Source organism: Amborella trichopoda, chromosome 6 (assembly GCF_054954075.1).
Source record: "Amborella trichopoda isolate Santa Cruz 75 chromosome 6, AtrichopodaSantaCruz75HAP2 v2.0, whole genome shotgun sequence".
In the NCBI taxonomy this organism is placed as follows: Eukaryota; Viridiplantae; Streptophyta; class Magnoliopsida; order Amborellales; family Amborellaceae; genus Amborella; species Amborella trichopoda.
The window spans coordinates 47113012-47139481 of NC_142341.1; the positions used below are offsets into that span (position 1 = coordinate 47113012).

Below are 26470 nucleotides of genomic sequence, written 5' to 3' on the forward strand. Positions count from 1 at the left end.
AATAGTGATATTTCCGTCTAGGATCTTTATTTTATAAGTTTTGTGTGTAAGTGACATCGTCTTTCTGAAAAATAGTCTATTTTTAATAAATAGTGATATTTCCATCTAGGATCTTTATTTTATCAGTTTTGTGTGTAAGTGACCTCATTGTCTCGAAAAATAATCCATTCTTTTTAAAAATTAAATGAAATAATTATTTCTGCTTATTATCATGATTTTTAGGCGCGATAAATTTTATGCGCACGTGACCTCATTATCTTGAAAAATAACCTTTTTAATAAAAATTGTGATATTTTATCTATGTTAGAAATTTTGAATGCTGTAAATTAGAAAAATAAATTTATTTATTTTTCTTGTCTATTGTTAGAAATAAATGTGATATTTCTGCTTTTAGTAAAATTGTGATATTTCTTTCTACTGTTTTGAATATTTAGACATTGTAAAATTCATGTGCAATTGACTGCCGTATTATTTAAAAATTGACATTTTTGCAATTGATTATAGTATTGTTGTAAAATGTTTATTTGTGAATTGATATTCCATAAATTGTGATAATTCTGTATTCTTGAATTATTATAAGAGTTTTTCTATACATATTAAATTGGCAATTATGCTAGAATGCCTTTACAAACTGCTACCTTTCTAAATTTGAGCCCAAAATATTTGATTGGTTATTTTTGAAATGTTATAAAGAGTGACTGTTATTAATGGTTTAAGTGAAATTCATATTAATGGTTTCAGTGATATGTTGAGTACATGATATTGCTGCTTTCGAATGTTTAAAGAGATTTAGAAATAATTTAAGTATGCAAGTGGACTCATCCGGTTCGCCGGTGAGGTATAAGTGGACCTATCTGGGACGTCGGTAGGGTTTAAGTGGACTCATCCGGTACGCCGGTGAGGTATAAGTGGACCTGCAGGGATTAAGTGGACCTATCTGGGACGCCGATAGGGATTAAGTGGACCCATCAGGACGCTGATGGGGTATATAAGTGACCTACTTGGGACGCCAGTGGGGTATTTTGTGAAATCCTTTGAATTATGTACTGCCGTTAAAAGTGTTATAAGCATTTCAATTATTCGAATTGTACTTAATTATGCATTTTTTAAGTGAACCTGTTAATGTATTTCTGTTAATAGATCTCCTTTTTGGAAAATATTGATATCTTTCAATCATGATTATTTTTAGGATTATGATGATCACTTACTGAGTAGCCAAACTCATCAAACTATGGTAAACATTTTTCAGGATGACTGCGGTTTCATTTGTGTCCTCGTCAAGATCAACTTTGGGAAGATATTGTAGTTTTGCTTAAACTTTTTTTATTTACTTTGTAAGACCTCGCCACTGTAAATTTGTCCTATCAATAGATGTTTATATGTTTTGTCTGTCACATCTCAAGAATAACAGTACTGTAAATTCTTAGGGTGTGACATATATATTCATCAATACCTAATTTCAAGAATAGGAAAGGGGAGAGAGATTTAAAGAAAAAGGGATTACGAGAGATAAGGAAAAAGTGAATAAGGGAGAGAGTTTGGGGTGAGATGTGAAATTAACACATTTTTTTTTTTCTAACCTACATATTTCCCATTAAAAATAGACATGAAAAATTATCATAAATAAAAATATGTACGTTTTTTATTTGGTTGGGGCTGGTTGGGGCTTTTTGTTGCGCATGGGAAATAATGACTTGAATGTGAGAGAGATTGCATTTCCAATAAACTTACTTAAAAAGTATGAAAGAAAGAAATAATTCAGATATACTATTTGTTATAAAAAAAGACTAAATGCGACCAAAGATTTTGAATATTATTTTAAACAGCGTAATCATGAGGGACATAGTGCAAATGAAAAATAGTAAGAAAAGTTACAACATATCAGTTATGAATAATTTTTAATAATTCAAAATTCATAATTAAAAAATAAAAGATATTCAAGTATTTGAAAAAACAAAGAATCACATTTTATATATGTTGAATTACATTTTAAAAAATAGTATCGTCATTAAAAACTAATGTAATGTTAAAATAATCATAATAAATTTTAAAATATAAAAATTATAGTTAAAATATACAAAGGCCAAAATTAAGATAGAAACGAAATTATGACTTTATTTTGTTTGTATTATTTATATTAACATTAATATTAATATTAACAATAGCAACAACTACTACTACTACAACAACTTCTACTGCTACTGCTGCTCCTCCTCCTCTTACTGCTGCTCCTGCTACTACCACTTTATTTTAATTGTATATAACTTATTTATTTATGTTACTCCTTTTTCTAGCTTTCTCTTGCTATTTTTCAAATTGATTTTTCTCTTTTGGTCTCTCTATTGGGAAGTAATGTTTTTGCTTTTATTTTTATTTTATAAGTTACTTTTATCTTATTAAGTATGACCCATTGATCATGAATGCGAAAAAAAATGGTTATTTTTCTTCTTGATTTTTATGTTAAATAATGTATCAATTTATTTCCATCTCAATTTTTCATTTTCTATATATTTTGATTATAATTTTTATATTTTAAATTTTTATGACTATTTGAACAGTAAATTTCTTTTGTAATTATAATATTATATTTTTAGCAAAAAATATGTGATGAAGTATATATAAGAATTAAATTTTTTAAGAGATATTTGAGTAATTTTAATTATGAATTTTGATCTCATCTCCTCTAGCTTTCTCCAACTATTTTTCATTTGCTTATATCAATCTTGATTCCATTATTTAAAATAGCATTTAAAATTTTTGGTCTCCCTATAATCATATTTTATCACAAATAATATATCTAAATTATTTATTTCTTGCATGATTTTAAAAAATCATATTTATTTCATAAAGTTATTCAACTCTGAGGATAAATTCAATGATCTTTAAGATAATGTTTTATTGAAAATATTTTTCAATGATAAGTATGTTTTAGTGATTAATATTAAATTAGTAATATGCACATGCGTTGCACGCGATATTCAATAGTAATCATTGAAATATATTCATCTTTGAAAAAATTTCAATAAAATATGATATATTACTGAGAGGGAATTTAATGTATTTATCTTCACAATTGAATATTTTATTAATTAATAATAAATATAATAGTAAGAATTATTTTTAATATGTTATTAATTAGCATGGATCCATTTAATATACAATTAAAATAATGAAGATGACTTAAATAAATAGTTTAAATTAAATAAATAAGACTAATAAATAAATTTATGTAGGTTCTTATAAATTCTAATATCTAATATATTAGTTTGAGACATTAAATCCTATCAATATCTACATCTAATATTTTAGTCCATTAAGGCATACTCAAGAAGCATTAACTTTATAATAAACAAAAGAGTGATAAGAATTTATATATATTAACCAAGAATAAGAAAGGGGAAAGAGATTTAATAAAAAAGAGACTGCGAGAGATAAGGAAAGAAAGAGTGAGTGAAAGATTTAGGGGTGAGAGGTGAGATTAACACATATTTCTTTCTTTAACCTACATATTTTCCATTAAAAATAGACATGAGAAATTATTATAAACAAAAATATGTATATTTTTTATTGGGTTGGGAGCTTTTTGTTACGCATGGGAAATAATGACTTGAATGTGAGAGAGATAAATTATGCTTAATAAAAAATGAATGCTTATTAATGAGGGATGACCATTTTCAATAAGTTGTGTTTTTTCTATTGCATTAACTTAAGAAGTATAAATTTTATTTAAAAAGCATGAACAGAATAAATAATTATGATAAAATATTGATCATAAAAGAAGACTAAATGTGACTATAAGACTTTCAACATTATTTTAAGGAGAAGAATCAAGAGGGACATAATGAAAATGAAAAATAGTAAGAAAAAGTTAGAGGAGATGGGATCACAATATATTAGTTTTTAATAATTTTTAATAATTCAAAATTTATAATTAAAAACTAAAAGATATTCAAGTATCTCTAAAAACAAATAATTGAATTTCAATAATGTTGAATCACATTAAAAAACATATAGTATTATCATTAAAAAACTAATGTAGAGAGGTTTATATACTTCTCATACAGCATAGAAGATCTATTCTTCCCATACCATCCAGCCGTCCAATTTTGATCAAGAGAGCCACTCATCGTTTGATCTTAGATTCGACGTCTCAAAGTATTTTATTTTTAGTTTTTTTATACAGTTTGTATGAATATGAAATTTCGTATGTGCCATCTTCTCATTAGGGTGCACCTATGAAAAAAAAAATTTCTATAAAATATAATGACTAAAATACCCCTTTAAAAATTTCAGAGGTATTTTGATCATTTTATTTTATTGAAAATATTTTTTTAATATTTTTTCGCTCATGCGAGTTTAATAGAGGATTAGACGTCCAAAATTTGGTCTCAAAATAGTTTATAAAAAAAAATTAAAAATAAAATAGTGTAGAGACGTGATATTGTGATTGGGGCAATCTTAGCCCTCAATTCAGAATGGATGGTTGGATAAGGGGAAGTATATAAGTTTTGTGTACTTCTAAATTTCATCTTAAAATGTAATTTTGGTGTAAAAAATTATTCAGAGAGCTTGAGAATCAATTATTATCTATATTTATAAAATTTTAAAAAATTCCAAAACTGATTCAAATCAAAGAGATCTATAAACACATGAACCGCATTTCTACATATGCGGTCCAGAAAGTGTAAAGCATCTAGGTGTTCCATCTAAAAACAATGAAAACTAATGGTCCAATTGTTTTCTTACTAGTATGGTTGTTTTCTAGTTTTTAAAGTTTATTTATTTTCTCATATTCATGATTTCTATGTTAGAGATTACTTGTCTTTAAAAATTAAGTCCTAAAATCCATCTCCAAAATAGATTTATTAACAAGGCCCACATTTCTACATATGCGGGTTTGACTGTATAGAAACTGGGTCCAAATCTAAAAACGGACCGTCTAGATAATGTGTTGCAAGATACATTATTTTTGGAGCTTGAAATCTTTTTTTTCTTTTTTTCATAGTTATACATCTCAATTTCAAGATAATAAGTTAGAGGGTTTTTCAATATCAAAACAACATTTTCTGATGGATTTTTGAGGTGCACCAACCTTAAATAAACTCTTTCCCGAGAACAATTGCCCGGCCCAAATTGAATCACTTCAGCCAACTCTTTCTCGAGAACAATTGCCCGGCCCAAATTGAATCACTTCAGCCATTTCAATAAGGATAATCAAGGCTTACTGACAGGGGCACGCATAATCTAACATTTTCTTATATAATACTTTTTTTTTCTTTATTTTTTTAGCATAACTAAGTCAACAACATTTGTCTTTCAAATTTGAGGTCTATTGAATTCATAAAAATAAAAATAAAATAATAACCTAAAAAAATTTATTCTCCTCCACCTATGTAGGAATTCTATAGTAAATTTTGCTTATTTTTATTTTACAGAATACATTCATTCGGAGACCAACCAGAGATAACTTATTCATTATTTATGCTATTATGGCAGAAAGGAGACTTTACACGGTCATGGAGACACAAATAAAGATATATATATATATATATATATATATATTATTATTGTTTTTTTAACACCTAGAATCAGTGAAGGTTTTAATAAGATATCAAATTTGTTACTGTCTAATTGTGTTCCTAGAATCAGTTCTATCTAATTGTGTTTCCTAGAGAACTGATAAAGGAGAGTTACAGGTATCTATCAAATTTGTTCCTATCTAATATAATATAGTAGATTACATGGTATAACATTATTGAGAAAGAAGGGGCTTTTTCAAGATGAAATAAAATGTTTGATTCATGTAATAGAAGAACATTTCTCATTTCTTTACTAAAAACAGAAAAAAAAAAATTGGTGACAGAGGGAATGCAGTAGAATTGACTGGTGTTACATCTAGTATTTGACATACTCGACAAAAAGTACCATTTGGGTAATATTTCTAAGGGCAATTAGATGTTGAGGACAGCTAGACCCAAATAAAAGAAATTTACCAATAACATACTCTTTCTTTCTTGTCTAACATAGATTTGATTATTCCCATGAAGTTAAAACTAAAGCCAAACAATTTGAAACATACATGGGTCAATTTCATGGTATTTTGATATCAATTGGAGGTATAGAAATGGTGATTTCCATCTAGATTGGGTGATGAGATAGAGGTTCCGTTGAGAAAAAAAAAAAATCTTCAAAAATGTGCAAAATGATTTAAATAAAAATATTTGTATGAATGCAAACTTAAAGATGGGATTAACCAAAAATGAAATAGATCAGAATCTCATTTAGATAGTTAATAACTTTGAAGTAGATTTTAATCTATTTAAACCGCATTTAAATTGATTTTAAGCATTTATGGTTGAACAAAAATATAAAATGATTTACAAACATTGTTTTTAAAAAATTTAGAGAGAAAAATATTAAGAAATAAAAAAAAAAAAAAAAAAGGTTTTGGATGATGCGGCGTCCAATTTTTGGACCCATCCGGACTTGGGTCTTTGGGTCCCATGTCGGGTCTGGGTCCATTGGCGCGAGAGAGGAGAAAGTGGAGAGAGAGAAGGGCCAAGTTGTAAGAGAGAGGAGGGGGCCAAGTAAAAGAGAGAAGGGTCGAGTTGATAGAGAGAAGGGCCAAGCTTTAAGAGAGAGAGTTTGTAAAGTATAATTTTATTTCTAATCTTTTTATTTCCATTTTTCTCTTTGTTACCCGTCTCACAAACTGCTCGTAAATGTGCGCATGGACTCTCACAAACTGCTCGTAAATGTGCGCATGGACTCTCACAAACTGCTCATACATGTGCGCATAGACTCATGCATCCGTAGGGTGGGTGCATCGTATATGGACAATGATTTCTTAATCCTGTAATTTATACAGAATTTCATTTAAAATATTAAAAATAATCGATTTCTTCTACACAAATACGCACAAGTACAATGATTCCTTAATCCTATAATTTATATGGAATTTTACTTAAAATATTAAAAATAATTGATTTCTTCCTTGATTTCCTTCTCTTAAATACACAAATAAACACTCTGAGAGATGAGTCGTGGGAGTTCTGAGGATTAAGGGTTTGGGTTTGCTTAGGGTTTTGTTGAAAGTAGGGGTTTTGGAGTACTCAAACCGTTACGTTAGGTTAGGTTTGAGGAAAGGGTTGGGTTTGCCATCTAGGTTTTAAGGGAATGTTGTGTCTGTAGAGGGAATAGGTTATCAGTTTTCAGTTTTGAGGGAATGTTGGGTCTGTAGAGGAATTAGGTTTTCAGTCGAGGTTTTGAGGGAATGTGGGGTCCCTAGAGGGATTAGGGTTTGAAAGGTATCCTAAGGGAAGTTAATTTCTTGGGGACAGGTTTTTAGAGAATTAGCTTTTCAGTACTCCAACAAAACACTTGTACTGTTTTATATGAGGTTTAACCTTGATTTGATTTGAAGTTGTGAATGGATGTTGGTTTTTATGTGAGGTTTGACCTTGATTTGATTTGAAGTTGTGAATGGATGTTGGCTTCTGATTAAATTAGATTGGAGTTTCTGTTTTGAATGGATGTTGGGTTCTGATTAAATCAGGGGAGTTTTTTTGGGTTTTATTATAGGGTTTTGAACAATGACGGTTAGCGAGGGGAATGGAAATGGGGATTTGGAAGAGCAAATATTGAATTTGAAGATTGAAGATGGTGATGGAGCATCTAATAGTGGACCCTATCCCGAGCGATCAGATCAGCCTGACTGCTCCTTTTACATGAAGACTGGGACCTGTAAATTTGGCATGAATTGTCGATTTAATCATCCCCATGGAGATAAACAGGTAAATCCATTTCTTTGTTTAATCAATTGCTTGTGTTTGGTTTTTTTTTTTAAATGGGATGACTTGGAGATGAAGATCAGTTCCTTACTTGATTTCAGGAATCGGCCTAAAATCTAGCTTTATTTGGGACATCTTTTGGATTTTATTGAGTTATATCATATTGTATTGTCTACATATTTGTTTCCAATTTATTTATTAAAATTATTATTTATTTGGTTTAAGGTAACATGTTTGGAGCATTGGAAAGTTTTGTACTTTAGGTTTTGTCTTTGGGGATTGTTGGGAGATCAACAGCATTATTTCTTTGGGGATAGTCAGCAAAACTGTAGTTTCTTAATTCCTGGTTCTTACGAGTTCACAGAAATTTGATAAGATAGAAATGCTAGGGCTTCTTACAATTTGTCTGTTACAGCTGGACCTTTATCTGGTTAAAGTTTCCAGTGGTGCACGTTTTGCTTGATTTATGTTTGAGTCCTTTTCAAAAAGGAGAAAACCAGAAAGTAGCATTTGCCTGGTCTTTGTGTCAATAGGTACCAATATTCTCAAAATAAAGTGCAAAAAGTCCAATTCAAGCTAAATCTTTTGTTTATGGTGGTCAGATCCCTAGGAAAGGTCACTAAAAGCTTTTTAATTTTATTTGTTCCTATTTTTTTGGCTTTTTTCTTTTTAATGTTACCATCCTAATTGAACTTTTTGAAGATCTTGGATGATATTTATTACTTGTTTTTTTAAATGAAAATATGAGGTAATATTTATTCACAATAAACATATCTGGCAATTGAGCAAATTGAAAAAACTGGGGATGGTTTTGTAGGCATTATTGATTTCACGGTTTTTTTTGTTCCCGAGTGAAATAAGTTAAAATGATTTTCTGAACTTCGCTTTCTCTTCCGATCAAAGGATGCCTTTACAAAGAAAGAAGAGTTCCCTGAGAGAATTGGACAGCCTGAATGCAAGGTCAGTATCTCCTCACTCTAAAATTCTTCTCTTTTGGATATTTGTTGTTATTATTATTATTATTTTTATATTAGTTTTTCATCAATCATCATACAGATATAACTTTTTGATGTTAGGGATGCTATGCTTTTGATATTCGTCTTGTTCATTGTAAGATTTTTATTTCTCAAGACACATCTAGACATACCTTAAAAAAAAGACAATTTTTTGGGGTAAGTGATAGTATTATTTTATGTTCTAAAAAATCACATGTAAAGAAAATAAATATATATGCAAGGTCAAAGAAAGAAAAGCACGACTGAAAGAAATAAACTTTAACAGTGGAATGCAAACAGGAGACATGACATTTTAGGATTCATTTGCTTTTGTTGAAGCCTCTTCTCAGACACCATAATTATCTTGCTCTTCAGTTGATGATTCACTATGTAATGATATTGCTATTAGTAATAAGTTCGTCACAAGTAGATTTCCTTTTTCATCCTTCTTTTTGGAGTGACCCTATTCCTGTAATTTGGTTGTGCTGGTAAAGACTCTTAATTGCCAGCAATTTGTCTATAATTTACATTTTTTTTGTAACTGATTGGATTGTCTGATTATATATTTTTCAAATTAAAAAATAAATGATCAGACAATCCAATCACTTATGAGAGAAGTAACCATAGAAGCTTTCATATTGTCTAAAGATAAATGGGGTGCTAAACACGGGAATTGTCTTATAACAGGGGTTTATGATTGCTTTTCTTGGTAGAATTCAGCATCGGTAGACTATAGAGTATGGGAAGCACACAATGAATGGACAGATGGTTGACCTTTAGTAACGAATTGGGGGATCTGAAATAAAATCTTGAAAGTTATTTTCCAAAAAAGAAAAAAGAAAAGAAAATCATGGTGATGGGTATCATGCATTTTAACATTCTTTATGGACCTGTAAATGTTCATGAATCAAGGATGACCAGAATGTTAAACAGGAAATAGGAGGGATGGGTGGTGAATTTGAGTCAATGCGCATGATTATAAGCAATAATAAATAATTTTCTTGTTTGATCTGATTTTAAATTGGTTTATTGTTGGAGCTTTTCAATGCTGTTATTAAAACATTTGATGCTTCTTGACAATTGTGTGAGAGCAATGGCATCAAAATACATAAATCTAGGCTGTGGCGTATTCATAGTGTTCCTATGTAGGTTTTGTCATATTAATGCATGAAATTGCACTGTGCATTTTCCGTAGCTATTTTGGTAATGATAATCCCTATCAGTTACTGTTGCAATTACTTGCTTTTCTTTTTTCTGAATATTTCTTTGTTGCAGTTTTATTTAAAGACAGGAACTTGTAAATTTAAAAGTGCTTGTAGATTTCATCATCCATCTGACAGAAACGGCTCAGCAGGGAAACCACTTTTAAACTTCTTAGGACTCCCAATTCGGCTGGTAATGTCTTTCTGGCCTTTATTTATTTTGAGAATGTTAACCCTGTCTTTCCGTCCTTTCTTTATCCTTTTAGTGGTTAGTTCTATTTCAAATATACCAATAAAGAAGCTACTAGTAGTTCAAACTCCTATCATCATTATCATTGTCAAAGCCTTTTCCCAAGTCGGATTAGTTCTAACTCCTATAGCAAGTAAAAGAAGTTCATAACCATTTGGGGGCATCAATGCAAAATGAATTTGTTGAGCTCATAGTGGGACACTCATCCTGAGATGTGGCACATTTTTTGGAACCTATTTGTGTAGGGTGAGAAGGAGTGCCCCTTCTACATGCGCCAGGGCTCCTGCAAATATGGAGAGAACTGCAGGTTCCACCATCCTGATCCCACTGCAGTTAGCAAGCAGGTACGTTTTTCAGGATATCCCACAAATGCTAGCAATGAATCTTTTTCACCCCATGCATCAGCAATGCCACATCCACTTGGAGGATTCTGGCCGGGTGCACCGAGTGAGGCAGTTCCTCCATTCATTAACAATGGCGCTTCTTCATCTTATGTTCCACCTGTGCCTTCACCTTTTCCAGAATCGGGATGGAACGATTACCAGGTTCGTACTTCACTTTTATCTTCTCCTTTGCAATTGTAATACTTGGATGTTCTAACAATTTCTTTCAGTATACAAAGAGCTTATGTTGTTTTCTTCTTGGTACTGTGGAGTTGGACGTCCACTGACTTTTTATTTAATCATGTAGTTGGAGCGAGTTGCTTCTTTGAATTTGTTGTTGATGTACCTGAAGTTTAGTAGAACCATTGTCTTGAATATGCTTGTTTATTTAATGAATGACTGAGCAATTTGATCACCAATACACTTTAAATGTGCAGAAACCTAGTGTGAACTTTAATTCCAGGTATTGTTACCAGTTTTTCTCCTTTATTTGAATAACTATAGATTATGGACTATTGAAAGGGTCTATTCAAGTATATATTCATGATCGTTATTGGCCAACATTTAATCCATACACCTTAAATGTGCAGTAACCTAATGTCAACTCTTTTTGAGAATAATAACCTCATGTCAACTTTATCTAGAGTATGTTGCCAGTTTTCTCAATGTGTTTCTGACCTTTGATTCTGAGCTCTTGGAAAGGTTTATTCAAGTACATATTTATACTTAGTGAAACCTAGGTGTTTTGATGTGTAATTGTTATTTTGGATTTGTAGTTTACATATTGTTGCTTTGTATAGGGCCCTTGATAATAGCTAACCGTTGTTGGAAAAATCGGCCTTTCTAACTGGCAATTGCCAGATTAGATCGGAGCCGGTCATTGGCCGGTTCTGGTTTCAGTTGAGTTTGGTGATTGGTTGGGTATTTTTAAAAGAAAATTTAAAAAATTATCTAAAATCCCAAAAACTAAAGGGATTTTGTTTGTAATGTATTTCTTAATTTTTTTCATCATTATGGCAAAAATTATAAATTGTTTTGGCCATTAATATTTATTTTTACATTTTCCCATCTTTTTTAAAAAATTTCAAAAAATACCCCTGGGCCCAAATTGATTCTTTAAAATTCATTGTTTTCATTAAATTTCAACTTCATTTGGATGTGTTTTGTTTAATTATTCTTTAAATATATTTTTCATTTTTTATTATATATATATATATATATATTTTATTTTAATAGTTTTTTGGCCGACCGGGACTTGCCAGTTAGAACGGTTCAACCAGCCGGTTTACCGGTTAGGTAGGTTGAACCGCTTCTGGGCCCATGTTCGGTTAACCGTTCCGGTTCGATTTTTCCTACACTGAGCTAAACAACCTTGAGTAAGGCATTGGGGGGGCGCTAAGATACAGAGAAGCTAGAAGTACTTTTGTTTGTTTTTTTTTGGGGATCTAGTTACTAAGTGGGCCTTGATACACCTTTTTTGTGTGGGGCCTAACATCTGCACCAATTATTTGATTTGGACAGTGCAGATCTGGCCGATTATTGATGTAGGGAGGGGCTAGAATTGATCTAAACTGTCCAAATTAAATGGACGGTGAAGGCGCCAGGGCCTGCACAACATGTGCACGCTCTGACAATTATGATGCTTTTCCTTTCTTTTGGTGGAAGTAAACGAAAGAGTTTTAAAATTTTCTTAACTGTTGAAATTGCAAAACTCATGCATCGGTTGACTGAAGCTTAGATAAGATTGTTTATGATCCTTTATAGTTAGAAATTAGAATAGGTTTCTTCTGTTTGTGATCTTTCAGTTTCGTAACAGGTCCACAGTTAATCAAAAAGATGAATAGCAGGCTCAACCTTTTCTTTGGGTCAAAGGTTTCTTCTGTCATGATTACTGTCTTGATGGATGGATTTTATTATGTATTTTGAATTACTTATAATCTGATACGCCTATGTGTTTTGTATTACAAGCAATATTGTCATATTTGCTTTGGAGCCTTCTTTGGTTTGGTCAGAAAAACAAAGCAATTTGGTGTTTTCGCCGATACAGGGGAAGCCTGGCGGTGCTTCTGCCGATACAGGGGAAGTCTGCGGACTTTTTTTTTATAAAACTGAGATAACTAAAGTATATATTTTATATATAAAATATATTAAAATAATGAAAAATTAAAAATAAAAATTTCTAAAGGATGAAAAAAAAGAATACATTTCTTTGATATTCTATGGAAGCCTAAAATATAACTTAATAGTCTTATTCCATTTATGTATTTTACCAATAGTGGTGGATAATAACGTAATTTTACTTGTGTGGGCTAAGCTCTGGCATTTTCCAGAAAAGGTCAGGGACGTCCTCGACTTCGTATAAATGGTAAAGATCCATCTTGTCTCGAGGCTTAAGACCGTCTCTTAGGCTGTAAAGATGATTGGACATCTCAAACTTTTTCAAAATCCCGAAAAGAAACTCATCTTTTGTAGATATGGCCATTTGTCCCTCACAGTAAGTTCGAAATCCAAACAATGAACCTCAACAATCCAATGAAGTTTACATGACTTTACAAGTTTGTTATCAAGCTCAGCCGAATAAGACCGAAGCGGCCTGAAGTAGCGGCACCGGGCTTTGCCTTGCTTCGGTCTAGGCCAAAAATCCGAAGACATGTAGAAATTTCCTTATACTTGTTTTGTGGCACGTGCATACCTCCCTAGTGAAAAGTAAAATTTGTGTACTAAATTTGAAGAGAATGATAATACTAGTGTTTTCTTATTCTTTTTCTGAGAAACGTTAACTTTAATGTTTTTTTATTCTTGAAATGCTTAATTTGAGGTTACTAGTATGTTATCAAGGTCAGCCGAATAATCCCGAAGAGGCCCGAAGCAGCAGCACCGGGCTTCGCCTTGCTTCAGTCTAGGCCAAAAATCCGAAGACTTTGGCCTCTTCGGTCGAAGTGAAGCGAATCTGACAACACTGGTTACAAGTTGATTGGTTGATTTTTCGCTACATGTAAACACTTCTTTATACTTGTTTTGTGGTACTTGCATACCTCCCCAGTGAAAAGTAAATTCTGTTTACTGAATTTGGAAGAGAATGATAATACTAGTTTTTTCTTATTCTTGAAATGCTTAATTTGGGGTTTCGGGCTGCTCACTTAGTGGTTAGGGTATAAGGGGGACCTCGAAATAGAAAAGCTTTAACCTATCAGTTATCTAGTTGCCAATTTGGGAGCTAATACAATAGGCAATTTGGTTACTCCGGAAATTGAATAAGCTCACTTTGAATGATAGCAATTGATGCGACTCTTGAGGAGAAAACTATCATCCTACCTGGATCAGATTGATGTGACCCTCAAGGAGAAAGCCAATCTCCCTAGAGCAGATATACCATAGTCTTCGCCTTGTCTTCACCTTGCTCTTGACTGTAAACCCATGCCATGATGCCTTGTGCCTCTCAAGTGTTTCATGAGATTAGCTCTATTTTTGAGATTTACGTAATGCCTACATAATGTCCAACTTATTTTTTTTTTTAACATAATGTCCAACTTATTTATAATTTTTTTTTGAAGTGTGTAACTTTCATAAATGGACACTCTGGGTATGCTCACGATCAGTTATCCATTTACCTGTGAGCAATTTGTATGAAGTATACAAGTAAGCAGAAAAGTTTGGTTTCTATGAGAAAATGGGTCAAAATCAAATGATACAATTGTGCACATGGGGTTAGATTCACATGAGCGTATATAGGCACTGAAGATCAATGTCAGTCGCAATGAGTTTGAATCTTGGTTCAATTCTTTTTCCCATAGAATTTGATGTGCAAAAAATAAAGAAACCCTCTAAACCAAAACAAGTTACTAAGAGCTTTATTGAAACATGACATTCCTAGTTCTTTTGGATAGAATGAACACTTTGGGGTTAACTTGGTGAGTGGTTTGAATCCTATACTCAGTTACTCACCATTTCCCATGAAAGGGATGAAAGAAAGAACAGTAGATACATGATCATAACAACAACCACGACAACAACCCTTAGTTTTCTCATTATATGAAGAAGCAGTCTCCCAATTGATTGTCTGCTTAAATTTTGGTGACACACTGAATTGGAGATATTTTAAATCACCACAAACAACAATACGAAGCCTTATGGTGTGAATTGTGGCGTCCCATTGGAGCCTATTAGTAGTTCTTGTTATTAAATCACCTAAATGATCTCCATAATGTGTTTAAAGTTCCTTTCAGAAACTAAATTTTGAGTATGGTGCACAATTAAAGATTACTATATGGGAGAATCTTGTACCTGTGAACTTCGAACGTGAAATCATGTTCTATATCAGCAATTAATAACTTTAACCCTCTCCTGGGGGACATGCTGAAATGTGACTTCCAATGCCCTAAGATCCACGGTTAGTCTCCTTGACGCATTGATGTTTTTTCACAGAGTGCCCAAAATCTCATTAGCTCATTGCATGACTGGGTCAAATTCAGCAGCTTATAGGCGCTTCATTGTGAAGAATGTGGAAGTTGTATTATCCTATATGATCACCTCGTACTGGATTTCTAGGTCATGTAAGGGAATTTCTGGATGGCGCCCAAAATGCATGGCATGTGTTTTGCTTTGTAGGTGATGCTTAGAATATGTATCAGAGGCTGTGTTTGAGAAAAAAAATTAGACAATTCTAGTAAATGCGATAGCAGGCTTTTTTTGTTGTTTTTTGTTTGAAACTCATTATGGAAACTTACATGAACACGTACAGCCACAGAAAAGCTATATTTCTGCTGCATAAATGAATAATAAATGGAAAGAAGAGGCTATAAAAATCAGGAGGGGCAACATTAGCTGCCTGCATTGCTTTGGGTCGTTTACCTCTCTTTTTTCTTTGGTTTTTTCTCTTCTTCTTATTGAACAGTAATTTGGCCATTTTCTTGGCAATGGAGAAAGAGGTTTTGGGCTCTTTATATCTCTCAGCTTGGACAAATGTTTTGTGGTTTTGTTGTGAATAGCGTGAAATTTTGTGATTTCTGCATTGACAGCTCTATGTTGACTTTCAAGGTTTGTTTTGCAGTGGTTGTTTTCCTTTGTTGGGTTCTTGAACAAAAAGCATGTGAAATGATTTTTCTATTAGCATTTTATTTGCTCCTTGCTTCTCATCCTACTCCAATTATGATGTATTTTCTCCAGCCTTCTGTGACCCCTCCATTGGTTCTAGAAAGCCATTATCATCCACCACCACGCTCTGCACCTGTTTATCATCAACCAAACACAAATAATTCAAATTCATCTACAAACCAACAACAGGTGGCAGTTGATGATGTATTCCCCGAAAGGCCTGGGGAACCCAATTGCCAATATTACATGAAAACAGGAGACTGTAAATTTAGATCATCCTGCAGGTATAATCATCCGAAGGACAGGGTCCCAACAAGCTCACCCATGTGTAGCTTCAGTCCCATGGGCCTTCCTTTGAGACCTGTAAGCAGTCTTATTGCCACTCTTGTTGTCTCCTTAATATGTGTCTGTGTGTGCATGGACGTGTGTGTGTGTGTGATAGAGAGAGTTATCTCATCTGTTTTTTATATGAACATCTTTGGTGTTTCTTTACGATGCAGGATCAACCTGTATGCACTCATTACAGTCGCTATGGCATTTGCAAATTTGGACCTGCATGCAGGTTTGATCACTCATTAAAGAACGCTTGGGTTTCTGCTGGAGGGGAGGCTGGAGAGCAAGAGGCCACACAAGAAGATGGGACTGCCGCCTCACCCCCACTGTCTCCTTCTTGAGATATTCTTGGACGCTTATTTATCATGAAAATGCATAATGTTAATGTGTACATAAGGAGAGGGTGAGAGTGGGAGAGAGAGAGAGAGAGGAGAGAGTTTCGATAGTTGCTTGAATTCACTCTATTTGAGAATTCTGAGCCATCTTGTGTTGAACCAGATCGAACACTCATGGCTGTTTTTGGACTGCAGGATCTTTCATTTTCTTTTCTTTCGTATCATATCCTTTTTGGGCTTCTGGCTAATGGTTGAACAAGAACACTATTGATAATTGGTAATAAAGGGTGATGAATTGGACTTAAATGCTATGTTTGTGGCTCCGCTCTCTCTCTCTCTCTCTCCCTCTCTCTCTCTCTCTCTCTGATATGAATGTATCTCTGACTTATGGTATTGTTTATAGGCACTTGACCCAATTGAATTGATATTGGTTTGTACGCACTCCTCTTCCTTGCATTCACACTCCCTCATGCAAATAGGGATTAGATTTAGGGTGAGAATCTGAAAAAATCACCTTATCATGTTTTCTATATTAAATGTATAGGGTGCTTGCTGGCATCTAAATAACTACGAAGTTTGGACTTTTTTTTAATAGAAATAATGTTTTTAACTTTTAAAATTTATTTATTTATTCATATTCAGGATGTCCATGTTAGAGATTACATTTCCTTAAAAAGGAAAATTGTTTGATAGTGGTTGGACTGCATTTGTACACATGCAGTCCAAAAAGTGTAAAGAGATGGATGCAAGTAGGTGTTCCATCTAAAAACAATGGAAATTAAATAGTCCAAATGTTTTTTATTAGAATTATTATTTTTCTATTTTTTAAAATTTATTCATTTATTCATATTCATGATCTCCAGGTTAGAGATTACATGACCTTAAAAATTAAGTCGTAAAATTCATCTCAAAAATAGATTTATTAAGGGACCCGTATTTCTACATACGCGGGCTTGGCCGCATAGAAATCGGGTCCCTTTAAAAAATAGGTCAAAAAATCCTACTCAAAAGTAGATTTCCAAAAGGTGAATCATTTCTACATGGACTCATAGAAACCATGTCCACAGATTTTTAGGATAATTCCAAAAATGTTTTACAATAAAATTAATAAAATTTAGAGGTGAGCCTTAATTGGATTGTTTAAAGTAGCAACCTTATAGAAACCACACTCAAAAAGTTTATAAAAGATTGCAACCTTAAAATGTAGAATCACAAATGCACCTCAAAAATCTATCGGAAATGTTGTTTTAATGTTGAAAAACCCTCTAATTGATCGTTTCAACATCGAAATGTATTAATATGAAAAAAAAAAATTAGAGTCCCAAAAAATAGTGCATCTTGCAACACATTATCTAGATCCGTCCATTTTCAAGATTTTCATATATTTATAGATCTATTTGATTATAATCATTTTTTAAATATAAAATTTTCTAATTAGATATAAAAATAGATTTTAAGATAATCCTAAGAAATTATTACAACAAAATTATATGTTATAATAAAATTTAAAGTGCGCCTTGATTGAATTGTTTAAAGTTGCAACCTTGTAGAAACCACACCCATTAACCATTCATCGTTGTTCAATCTTTATGTTCTTCTCTGTCTTCCAATCTTTAAGTCCAGCGATCCAACCTACTTTGTCCATCTCTCTTTTTCAAACACATTTTCTCTCAACCCTATTACCCCAAAGGCATCTGCCCTCTTTTAGAACAATCCCAACTCTCACTACCAACAATACCGCTCTCTTACCATTATCATTATCACCGTCAAAGCTTTTTTCCAATTAATTAGGGCCGTTACCGCTCCCTTATCATCTCAACTCTTTTTAGGCATCTCTCAAACTCCTCTCTTTTTCAAGCTTATTTTCACTCTAAACTCCACCATTACAATATCCGCTCTCTTCTACCATCTTTCTGTATCCCAGCTCTCTAATACTACCTCCATTGCCTCTTTGAAATATGTTCTAATCATAATCCCAAGTTGGCCTTTGAACATCTTTGATTGTTATTGTATTTTGTTTTTAGATTTTATTTTACAAATCATTTTTACGCAAGATTTAGGGGGGCCCCACTTGTTATAGAAAAAATTTCCGTTAAAAATAACAAGAAAGCCCTGGCAAGTTGTAGGGGTATTTTGATCGTTATTTATAAATATTGTGTTTTTTTTTTTATTTTTTATGCTAAGTGCACCCCCTATAAGGAATTGGCCAGGGTTATATTTGTTATATATAAAAAAATAAAAAATGACACCACATTACGATTGAACCCATCTACTTAGATTGAACCAATATTTTAAACCAAAGCTTTCTATGCTTTCCCTACAACATAGAAGTTCTATCCTCCTTTTTATCCAACCATTCATTTTGAATGGAGGGTTAAGATTGCCCCAATCACAATGTCAAGTTTTTATATTATTTTATTTTTAATTCTTTCTATAAACTATTTTGACACTAAATTTTGGATGTCCGTATCTCTATTAAACTCGCACTAGCGAAAAATATAAAAAAAATATTTTCAATAAAATAAAATGATCAAAATACCTTTGAAAGTTTCAAGGGGTATTTTCATCATTATATTTTATCAAAAAATTATTTTTAATATTTTTTATAAGTGCGCCCCAATGAGAAGATGTCACCTACCAAATTTCATATCCATACAATTTGTATAAAAAAAATTAAAAATAAAATACTTTGAAACGTCCGATCTAAGATCAAACGGTGAGTGACTCTCTTGATCAAAATTGGACAGTTGGATGGTAAGGGGAGGATAGAACTTATATGCTGTAGGGAAAGCATAGAAACCTTTCCTATATTTTAAAACTTGTTTATCACTAATTTGGATAGAAATCTAATCAATCTAATCAAGATAAAAATCGGTATGAGCTTGAACTAGTTTTGAGATGGTATAGTTCTGAAATGGTATGGTCCCAACCTGGTTTCCCCCTCGAATCGCCCCCTTATATAACTTTTGTCTTTTATAAGTTGTCTAATGTTTTTTGTATTAAATCCCCCTAAATCTCCCCCTATAAACTCTTTTTTAAATTTTACTTACTTATTACTATTTTTGGAACACCAATTCAAAATTGATTCAAACCCAATCCAAGTTGCCAATCCAGTGACCTATCATGGATTTGTGGCACACCTTACTTATCCAAGTTTAAAACACTGAATCGACTTGTTAATAGCTCTCTCACACACACGTGTGCACATACGCATGTATAATTTACATTTAAAATAGGGTGTGGTTTATATAAGGTGTCAACCTCAAACAATCCAATTAAGACACACCTCCAAAGCTCATCGAAATATATAATTTTGTTATCAAAAATTCTAATAACGAAAAAAACTCAAAAAAATGGTACAATTTTGCTGTCAAATATTCTAATGACTTAAAAAACTAAAAAATGGTATAGATTGAACATATCAATAACCACATGAAAATCCTGAGAATAACCAGTCTAGACAATATTTAACAAGACGTGGTTTTTATACATTAATTTTTTTTCAGCATCCATTTATCAATTAGAGATTTTTCATCATCAAAACAACATTTTTCTATGGATTTTTTCGACTTTACATAAACTTTTTCCTTTAAAATAACAATGGGGAATGAAGTATGCTGTTTATTCACCTCACACTTGAGAGATCCCATTTCTTCCAAAGAAGTGAAAAAATCTCATATGATTGTCCTCTTTAAAAGAACGAATTTCTATAGACAATAAATAGAGAATGAATAGCACAATTTTAAAGTTCCTGCGGATCTATCATGTGAGAGAGAGCAGTTTAACGTGATTTTTTTTTTGACAAATATTCTTACTTTTATTGATAATTACAAAAAGAAAAATTACATTATTAAAGACGACAAGCAAAGGTAAAAAAATTTCACCCTTAGTCAAAGGGTCAAGCACATTGTTCCCTTCACGATAAACATGAAAAAAGAAGAATGACAGAGTAGCTACGAGATTATAGCTAAGAGAAATCATGGTTAAACTCATAACATTAATCTCTCAACGTGATTTTATTCTAGAAAAATAGCTAGTACCACCCAAAACTTTATTACGGTTAACATAACTGAAACTTCTAAATGCTAAATCCAGTAGGAAATGAACCAACTTTGAACCCAAAACCATATCCATTATTTATTTTTCATAATATCAAATACATGATTCAGACCAGGAGAAAGAAAATAAAAGAATTTGATTCTCATGGTCCGAGTGAGATCCTTTAAAAGAACTTCCAACCAGCCTTTATAACTCACAGTTCTCAAGCTTTTCTCTCACTACATGAAAGCAGGAAAGATATATAAAAGGGGAAAAACAAGGAAGGAAGAGTCATGGCATTACATAATGCACTCCTCCAGTGAGGCCCAAAGTCCCAAACATGAAAGACAATCCCCAAAATATATGGCCTTCATGGAGACAGTAAAACTACACATAGAGAGAGAGAGAGAGAGCACCATGCTGGGGATTCATGGCCTCCATAACGGCCCACTCTTTCTGCAACCACATTCATATTTATCAAAGAACGCAGCAAAACCACTTCTTCTGCAACCACATTTGTAATCATTAGATGACTGGATATGCAAAAACACAACACATGCCCCTATGCATCAAAGCTAGCTATGCATCGCAATGATTTTGTGACCTTAGAAATAGTGGCATAAAAATCAGCTAAAAATGACTATTAATAAGAAAAATAATTTCCAATTAATTTGCAAGAGATAGCATGTAGCCTAATAAACCATGGGCAGTTGAATTCAATTAAACACAGTTAAGAAAAATCTGCTTATCGAACATTGAGCATCATCATCATAGCCTTTTCTCAACTATTTAGGTCCACTACAAGAATCTTGGGATGTCATTCTGCTCTATCAAGGGCAATACCCCCAGTGAGGCCATAAGTCTAATATCTTTTCTAACTATTTCCAACCGTATCCTTTCGAGCTTATTTTTGTTTTTTTGAGCTTTTCACTTGAACAGACTCACACCTCTTAAAAAGTACTGTACGGGGTCTTTGCTGCATATGGTCAAGCCCACCTAAGTCTACTATCTTTCATTTTATCACCGATTAAAGCCACACCTAAGTTCTCCCGAATATATGCATTTCGAATTCTATCCCTTCTGCTCTTCCCACTCATCCATCTCAAAATCCTCATCTCAGCTACACTCATCTTATGGGTATATTGTTTCTTTACCGCCCAACATTCTACCTCATAAAGCAAAGTTAGTCTCACAACTGTCCTATAGAACTCTTCATTTGGCTTCATTAATACGCAGCGATCACATAAAATTCCGAGTTGCACATCTCCACATCACCCACCCAGCTCTAATTCTATGTGCGACATCTTCATCAATCTCTCTATTTTCTTTGATTATCAATTCAAGATATCGAAAGTGCGCTCCTTTTGGCATTTCTTGGCCGTCAAACTTAACTACTCCTCGTCTCTACTCCTATTATTATTAAACTTGCATTCTATATACTTTGTCTTAGTCCGGCTAATTTTAAAACCTTTAGATTCTAGAGGATACCTCCAAAGTTCGAACTTTGTGTTGACGTAGATTTATGTCGCATCAATCAAAGCTATGTCATTCGCGAATAACATATACCACGGTACCTCATATTTAGATACTGAGCATGATACAAGAAATTTGGCTAAAAGGTATATAATATTAAATCAAGGGAAAGTGTATAATGTGACCTATACTAAACACCATGGAAATCGGAGTCATAAGCATTAAATCCCCTAACATGATCATTTCATATAATAAGGTCCTCAAAATACCTTTTAATTCAATGCCATGAAAACTTTGGATAGAAAAGACTATCACAGGTTTTATAGTTCTAATAAATATGAATATATCTAAATCAATTTTAAAAGCATACGCTCCTTCATGCATACTTATGTCGAGGCACATCCTATTCTAATTTCTAATCCAAATAAGAAACATAGGAAAAAAGGCAATTACCATAATAGAAAAGTATTAACTGTAATAGTTTGTGTATGGTACAAAAGCAAGGTTGAACGAGATATACTCATGACTTACTCCAGATTTACTAGGATAAGATGCCTCTTGTTTAAAACTGGTTTCACTTTTCCTTGGTGATTCTGAAGTCCCAGAATTACCACCTGTCTTCTTCTCATCCCTGGCCTTGTTAAATATGACAGTAAATCCTTCAGCTGAGGCAGGATTGTTTACATCCCACTCCCCAAACTTGGGCAAAGGCACACCCTTATCTTGCTGCACATGGATAAATAAAGTTTATAATCATTCCTACCAAATGACAGTTTATAATCATTCCTACCAAATGACACAAACTGTTTTTCAATAGGTATTAAAAACAATTAAAAAAAAAGAAAAAAAGAAAAAAAGTACTGAACCATGCTGATCAAATGCAAAGCAGTTCTCAAATGCACTAGATTCATAACAAAACCCAACATCTTCCAGATCTTCATTTGGATAAGTAGCCAAGCAGTTGCAACCAAATCTTAAAAAGTATTCGAGTTCTACCTGATATCCTAGAAACCTAGTAGTCACAACCATGCATCTTACTAGAAAAATATCATGAATGAATGGAAAGCAGAAAACACATAAGATTATTTAGCAATCAAGCTCAAAAGTTTTGTATGTTCACCATCCTATTTTTACACAAGCATGGTTATATTGCATTTCTTCACTAATCCCCAATTAGCCATGATGACAATGCTTGGCTGCTGCCTGGCACTGCAACCAAGCACTGCTCTCTCTCTCTCTCTCTCTCTCTCTCTCACACACACACACACACACACACACACAGCAGAACGGTAATTCTGCCTCTTTTTTTTTATGCACACAAGGTAGAACTGGAATCTCGACATTCTCTGAGGCGCTTAACCATGAACACTAACGCAGGAGTTCAAACCACAAGGGGTTTTAGCAACCATGAGAGTATGGTATAACTAGCACAATGTTGTTAAAATACTTAGAACCATTCCCCCTAGAAATAGAGTGATAGGGTGGTTTACAATTTAAAGCTGCTTACGTAGACTGTATCCTGAGTTCAACTCATGTATTTTTTGCAACTTTAAAATCCCTCCACAGTTCAAAAACATCCATTTCCCCATAATCATGCTCTTCACAGGTCATGATAACCGGTAAGAACAGCTAGAGCTGATATGCATTAGAACAATCGCCAGTCTCTATACTTCTTGCTCAAACTTGGAGAAACCATCTAATTATGTCTTGAGATTAGTCAGCAATAAGATTTAACAGTAAGATGGTAAGAAGGATCCATGGGGCATTGTGCTAGTCAATTTTTGAAATCACAAAAAGACAATAAAAACTACATTCATGTTGCACAAAAGTTTTAATATTTTTGAGAACTAGAACATGGAAATCCACCAACCATGGAGCTGGGTGAAGTACAAAAGTCAAGCTACCCATAAACATCAGTCAAGGTCTGAAACAACATACATATTAACCAGATTTCTTTTTTTTTAAAGGAAGCCCATTATTACAACAGGAAAAGTAGGAAGTCCACTACGCTCATTTGTGAGAGAAGAATATCTGTAATGAATTAAACAATCCAGACTAATATTAATGATCAGTGCATTCATAATCATCATCATCATCGAAGCCTTATCCTAGTTATTATTGATCAGTACATTATTAACCTAAAACTCCATCACCTATCTCTATTGTTTTTATTAGATTAAAATTTCTATGAGCTTGTTATTGAATCACATACGTTCATGTTTTTTTTTATAATGTTAATCACATAGGGTCATGTTACAAAAAAGAATTGAAAAAAATACTTTTTCTTATTGAAATTTCTCTCCTCAAAAGTTGAAAATATAATGAGAAAATACAAAATGTTTTGAAGAAGCTAATGGGGCTCAATGGTTTTTTTTTTTTGATAATGTTAAACACATAGGTTCATGTTACAAACAAGAATTGAAAAAAATACGTTTTCTTATTGAAATTTCCCTCCTCAAAAGTTGAAAATATAATGAGAAAATACAAAATGTTTTGAAGAACCTAATGGGGCTCAATAGTTTTTCAACAACAGGTTAACTTCCTGTCATTCTTAAAAGTTGAGAAATATGACAAAGAAAGACAGAGATGTTCTGAAGAACCTAAAGGAATCAAAACTAAATTGTCAAATTAGCCCATAGGAACCACGGAAATACAGGGATGAAGAAGCATGTTTGTCACATCTCATTCTTTTATCAAACGCTCAACATGACTCAAACTTATGAATATGGCTAGCTCAAATATTAACAACAACAAGAACAACGACAACAACTACAACAATGATGATGATGATGACGGGAATAATTATAATAATAAGAGAAGGACTAGGAGGAGGAGGAGAAGCAGAATGAGAAACAAAAATCAGTCCATAAATGATTTCTAAACTTGGTCATAAGTCTTTTAAGAAATAAGAAAAGAAAAATGAAAGAATCATTTCTTTTATAAAATTAAAAAGACTTGACATAGGAATTTAAGTTTCTCATATTTCATGAATAATCCAAACAACCATGAAGGCTTATTGACGATGGGACACTAGAGTTTGAGGGCAATATCATAATCTAAGTAACACGGTTTTGCAGTAAGTGAAAAAACTGCAAGGGTTGCATCTAGGCAGAAACTTAACATGACAAAAGCATTGAAACTTTTAATCTCTGAAAAATCTCAGTTACAAAAAGGTGGTGATTATTCCCCAAATAACCCTGAGCATTTTTAAAATGAATGAAGAAGAATTAAACGCTAAACCATTCTGAAATTTGCAAAGATGATTTACCATCATACCAAATCCGAATATATCTCAAACCACAACCATCTAGTTCATAAAAGTTATTCTTGATCCCATATATATATACCTAAAACTGGCTATCAAAGTCTAGTGGCTCTTACCCAAAAATATCATACTCAGGGGAAACCACTAATATCCCATTACAATAACAGAATAGCAACAAAACACCAATAAAATGAGACAATCAATTCCATCTTTCGTAACACTTTTTTCTTTTTCTTTTTTTCATGGGGTAGTTCTTAATATATATGTTAGAGAAAGGAATCAAGCTCGGGTTTGATTGGTTAAATTGCTAACAATTGCAACACCACGTTCTTGTTTGTAATTATTTCTTCCCAATTCATGAGTCTAAAAAGGCACTGATCAATATTAGACGAATCTCCATTGTTTCCAATTTTATTTCTCTAAGAGGAAAAAGGCATGTTCTGATCGTGAGTAGGATCCATGGATGTAAGAACAACCACAAAACAATATCAAATAAATAAAAAAACTGGAAAATGATGCTTGATTATGAACACATAATGTTTAGATTCTCAAAACCATCAACTTTCTGGCATTAAATCATCCATCAAAAAGCAAATAATCACCATGCTATAAAGCCCCATATTGTCAATACTCAGACCATTAACAAAAAGTTATCAGAAGCATTGATAATCAGATGCATTTCATCCTTAATTAACCCAAAAAAAACCATTATTTCCTCCTCAAATAAAATAGAGAACAAAACCCAACAATCCCAAATACCAGTTATTCAAAACAGCGAAAGACCAACATTCCATATCATCGCCAAATTTATTAAAAATAATAATCAACACACAAACATCAAGTTGAACCCACAAAAAGCAATAACATTAAAGGAAAAATGCAATGAAAAAGCTTACCGACATGGATGAATTTCTGCAAAATGAAATGAAGAGAGATTCCCTCAGAAACGCTTTTCCTTTCAATGTCCCCCCAATACCGGAGAGAGAAAGAGAAAAGAGAGGAGAGAGAGAGAAAGAGACAGAGAATGGACATTTTTTATGGCAATAAGAGAGAAAGAGGAGCGAGAGTGACGGAGAGTTGACACCGTTAAGTGGGAGGTGAGGGGGACACGTCGCCTTTGGCCGCGCTGGCTTTGCTCCGTTTGCCGGGGACTAACGTCCCGGCCGTTTTAAATATACGAAAGAAAGAAAACAATACACGGTCTTATTCTCTGTAAAATGTCCAAAATGCCCCCTTTGCAATTCCATGCGCGCAAATGGAACTTGTTTTATGGCAATGGGCAAGTGGCATGTCCCTAAAAATTAGGGCATGC

At 32.9% G+C, this 26470-nt stretch overlaps 2 protein-coding genes across 5 annotated transcripts; one reads left to right on the forward strand and one right to left on the reverse strand.

Moving 5' to 3' along the window:
• The first annotated feature begins 6456 nt into the window (after positions 1-6456).
• LOC18441991 (zinc finger CCCH domain-containing protein 12) lies at positions 6457-16688 on the forward strand. Of its 4 annotated transcripts, none has more exons than XM_006852215.4 (7): positions 6457-6817; positions 7582-7793; positions 8694-8750; positions 10061-10180; positions 10483-10782; positions 15787-16077; positions 16215-16688. In XM_006852215.4, exons 2-7 carry the CDS (start codon positions 7593-7595, stop codon positions 16386-16388), a joined length of 1143 nt encoding a protein of 380 aa, XP_006852277.1. In that variant the 5' UTR covers positions 6457-6817; positions 7582-7592; the 3' UTR covers positions 16389-16688. The 4 variants fall into 4 exon arrangements, with proteins under 4 accessions (XP_006852277.1, XP_020527601.1, XP_088724897.1 ...); XM_020671942.2 differs by having other exon boundaries at positions 6563-6652; XM_088868771.1 differs by having other exon boundaries at positions 6628-6790.
• A 3805-nt stretch (positions 16689-20493) lies between these two features.
• Positions 20494-26206, reverse strand: LOC18441990 (protein NOI4). Its single transcript, XM_011627870.3, has 3 exons — positions 26055-26206; positions 22425-22619; positions 20494-20924 (listed from the first exon to the last, which is right to left on the reverse strand). The coding sequence occupies exons 1-3, from the start codon at positions 26058-26060 to the stop codon at positions 20898-20900; spliced, it is 228 nt and encodes a 75-aa protein (XP_011626172.1). The 5' UTR covers positions 26061-26206; the 3' UTR covers positions 20494-20897.
• Between the last annotated feature and the right edge of the window lie 264 nt (positions 26207-26470).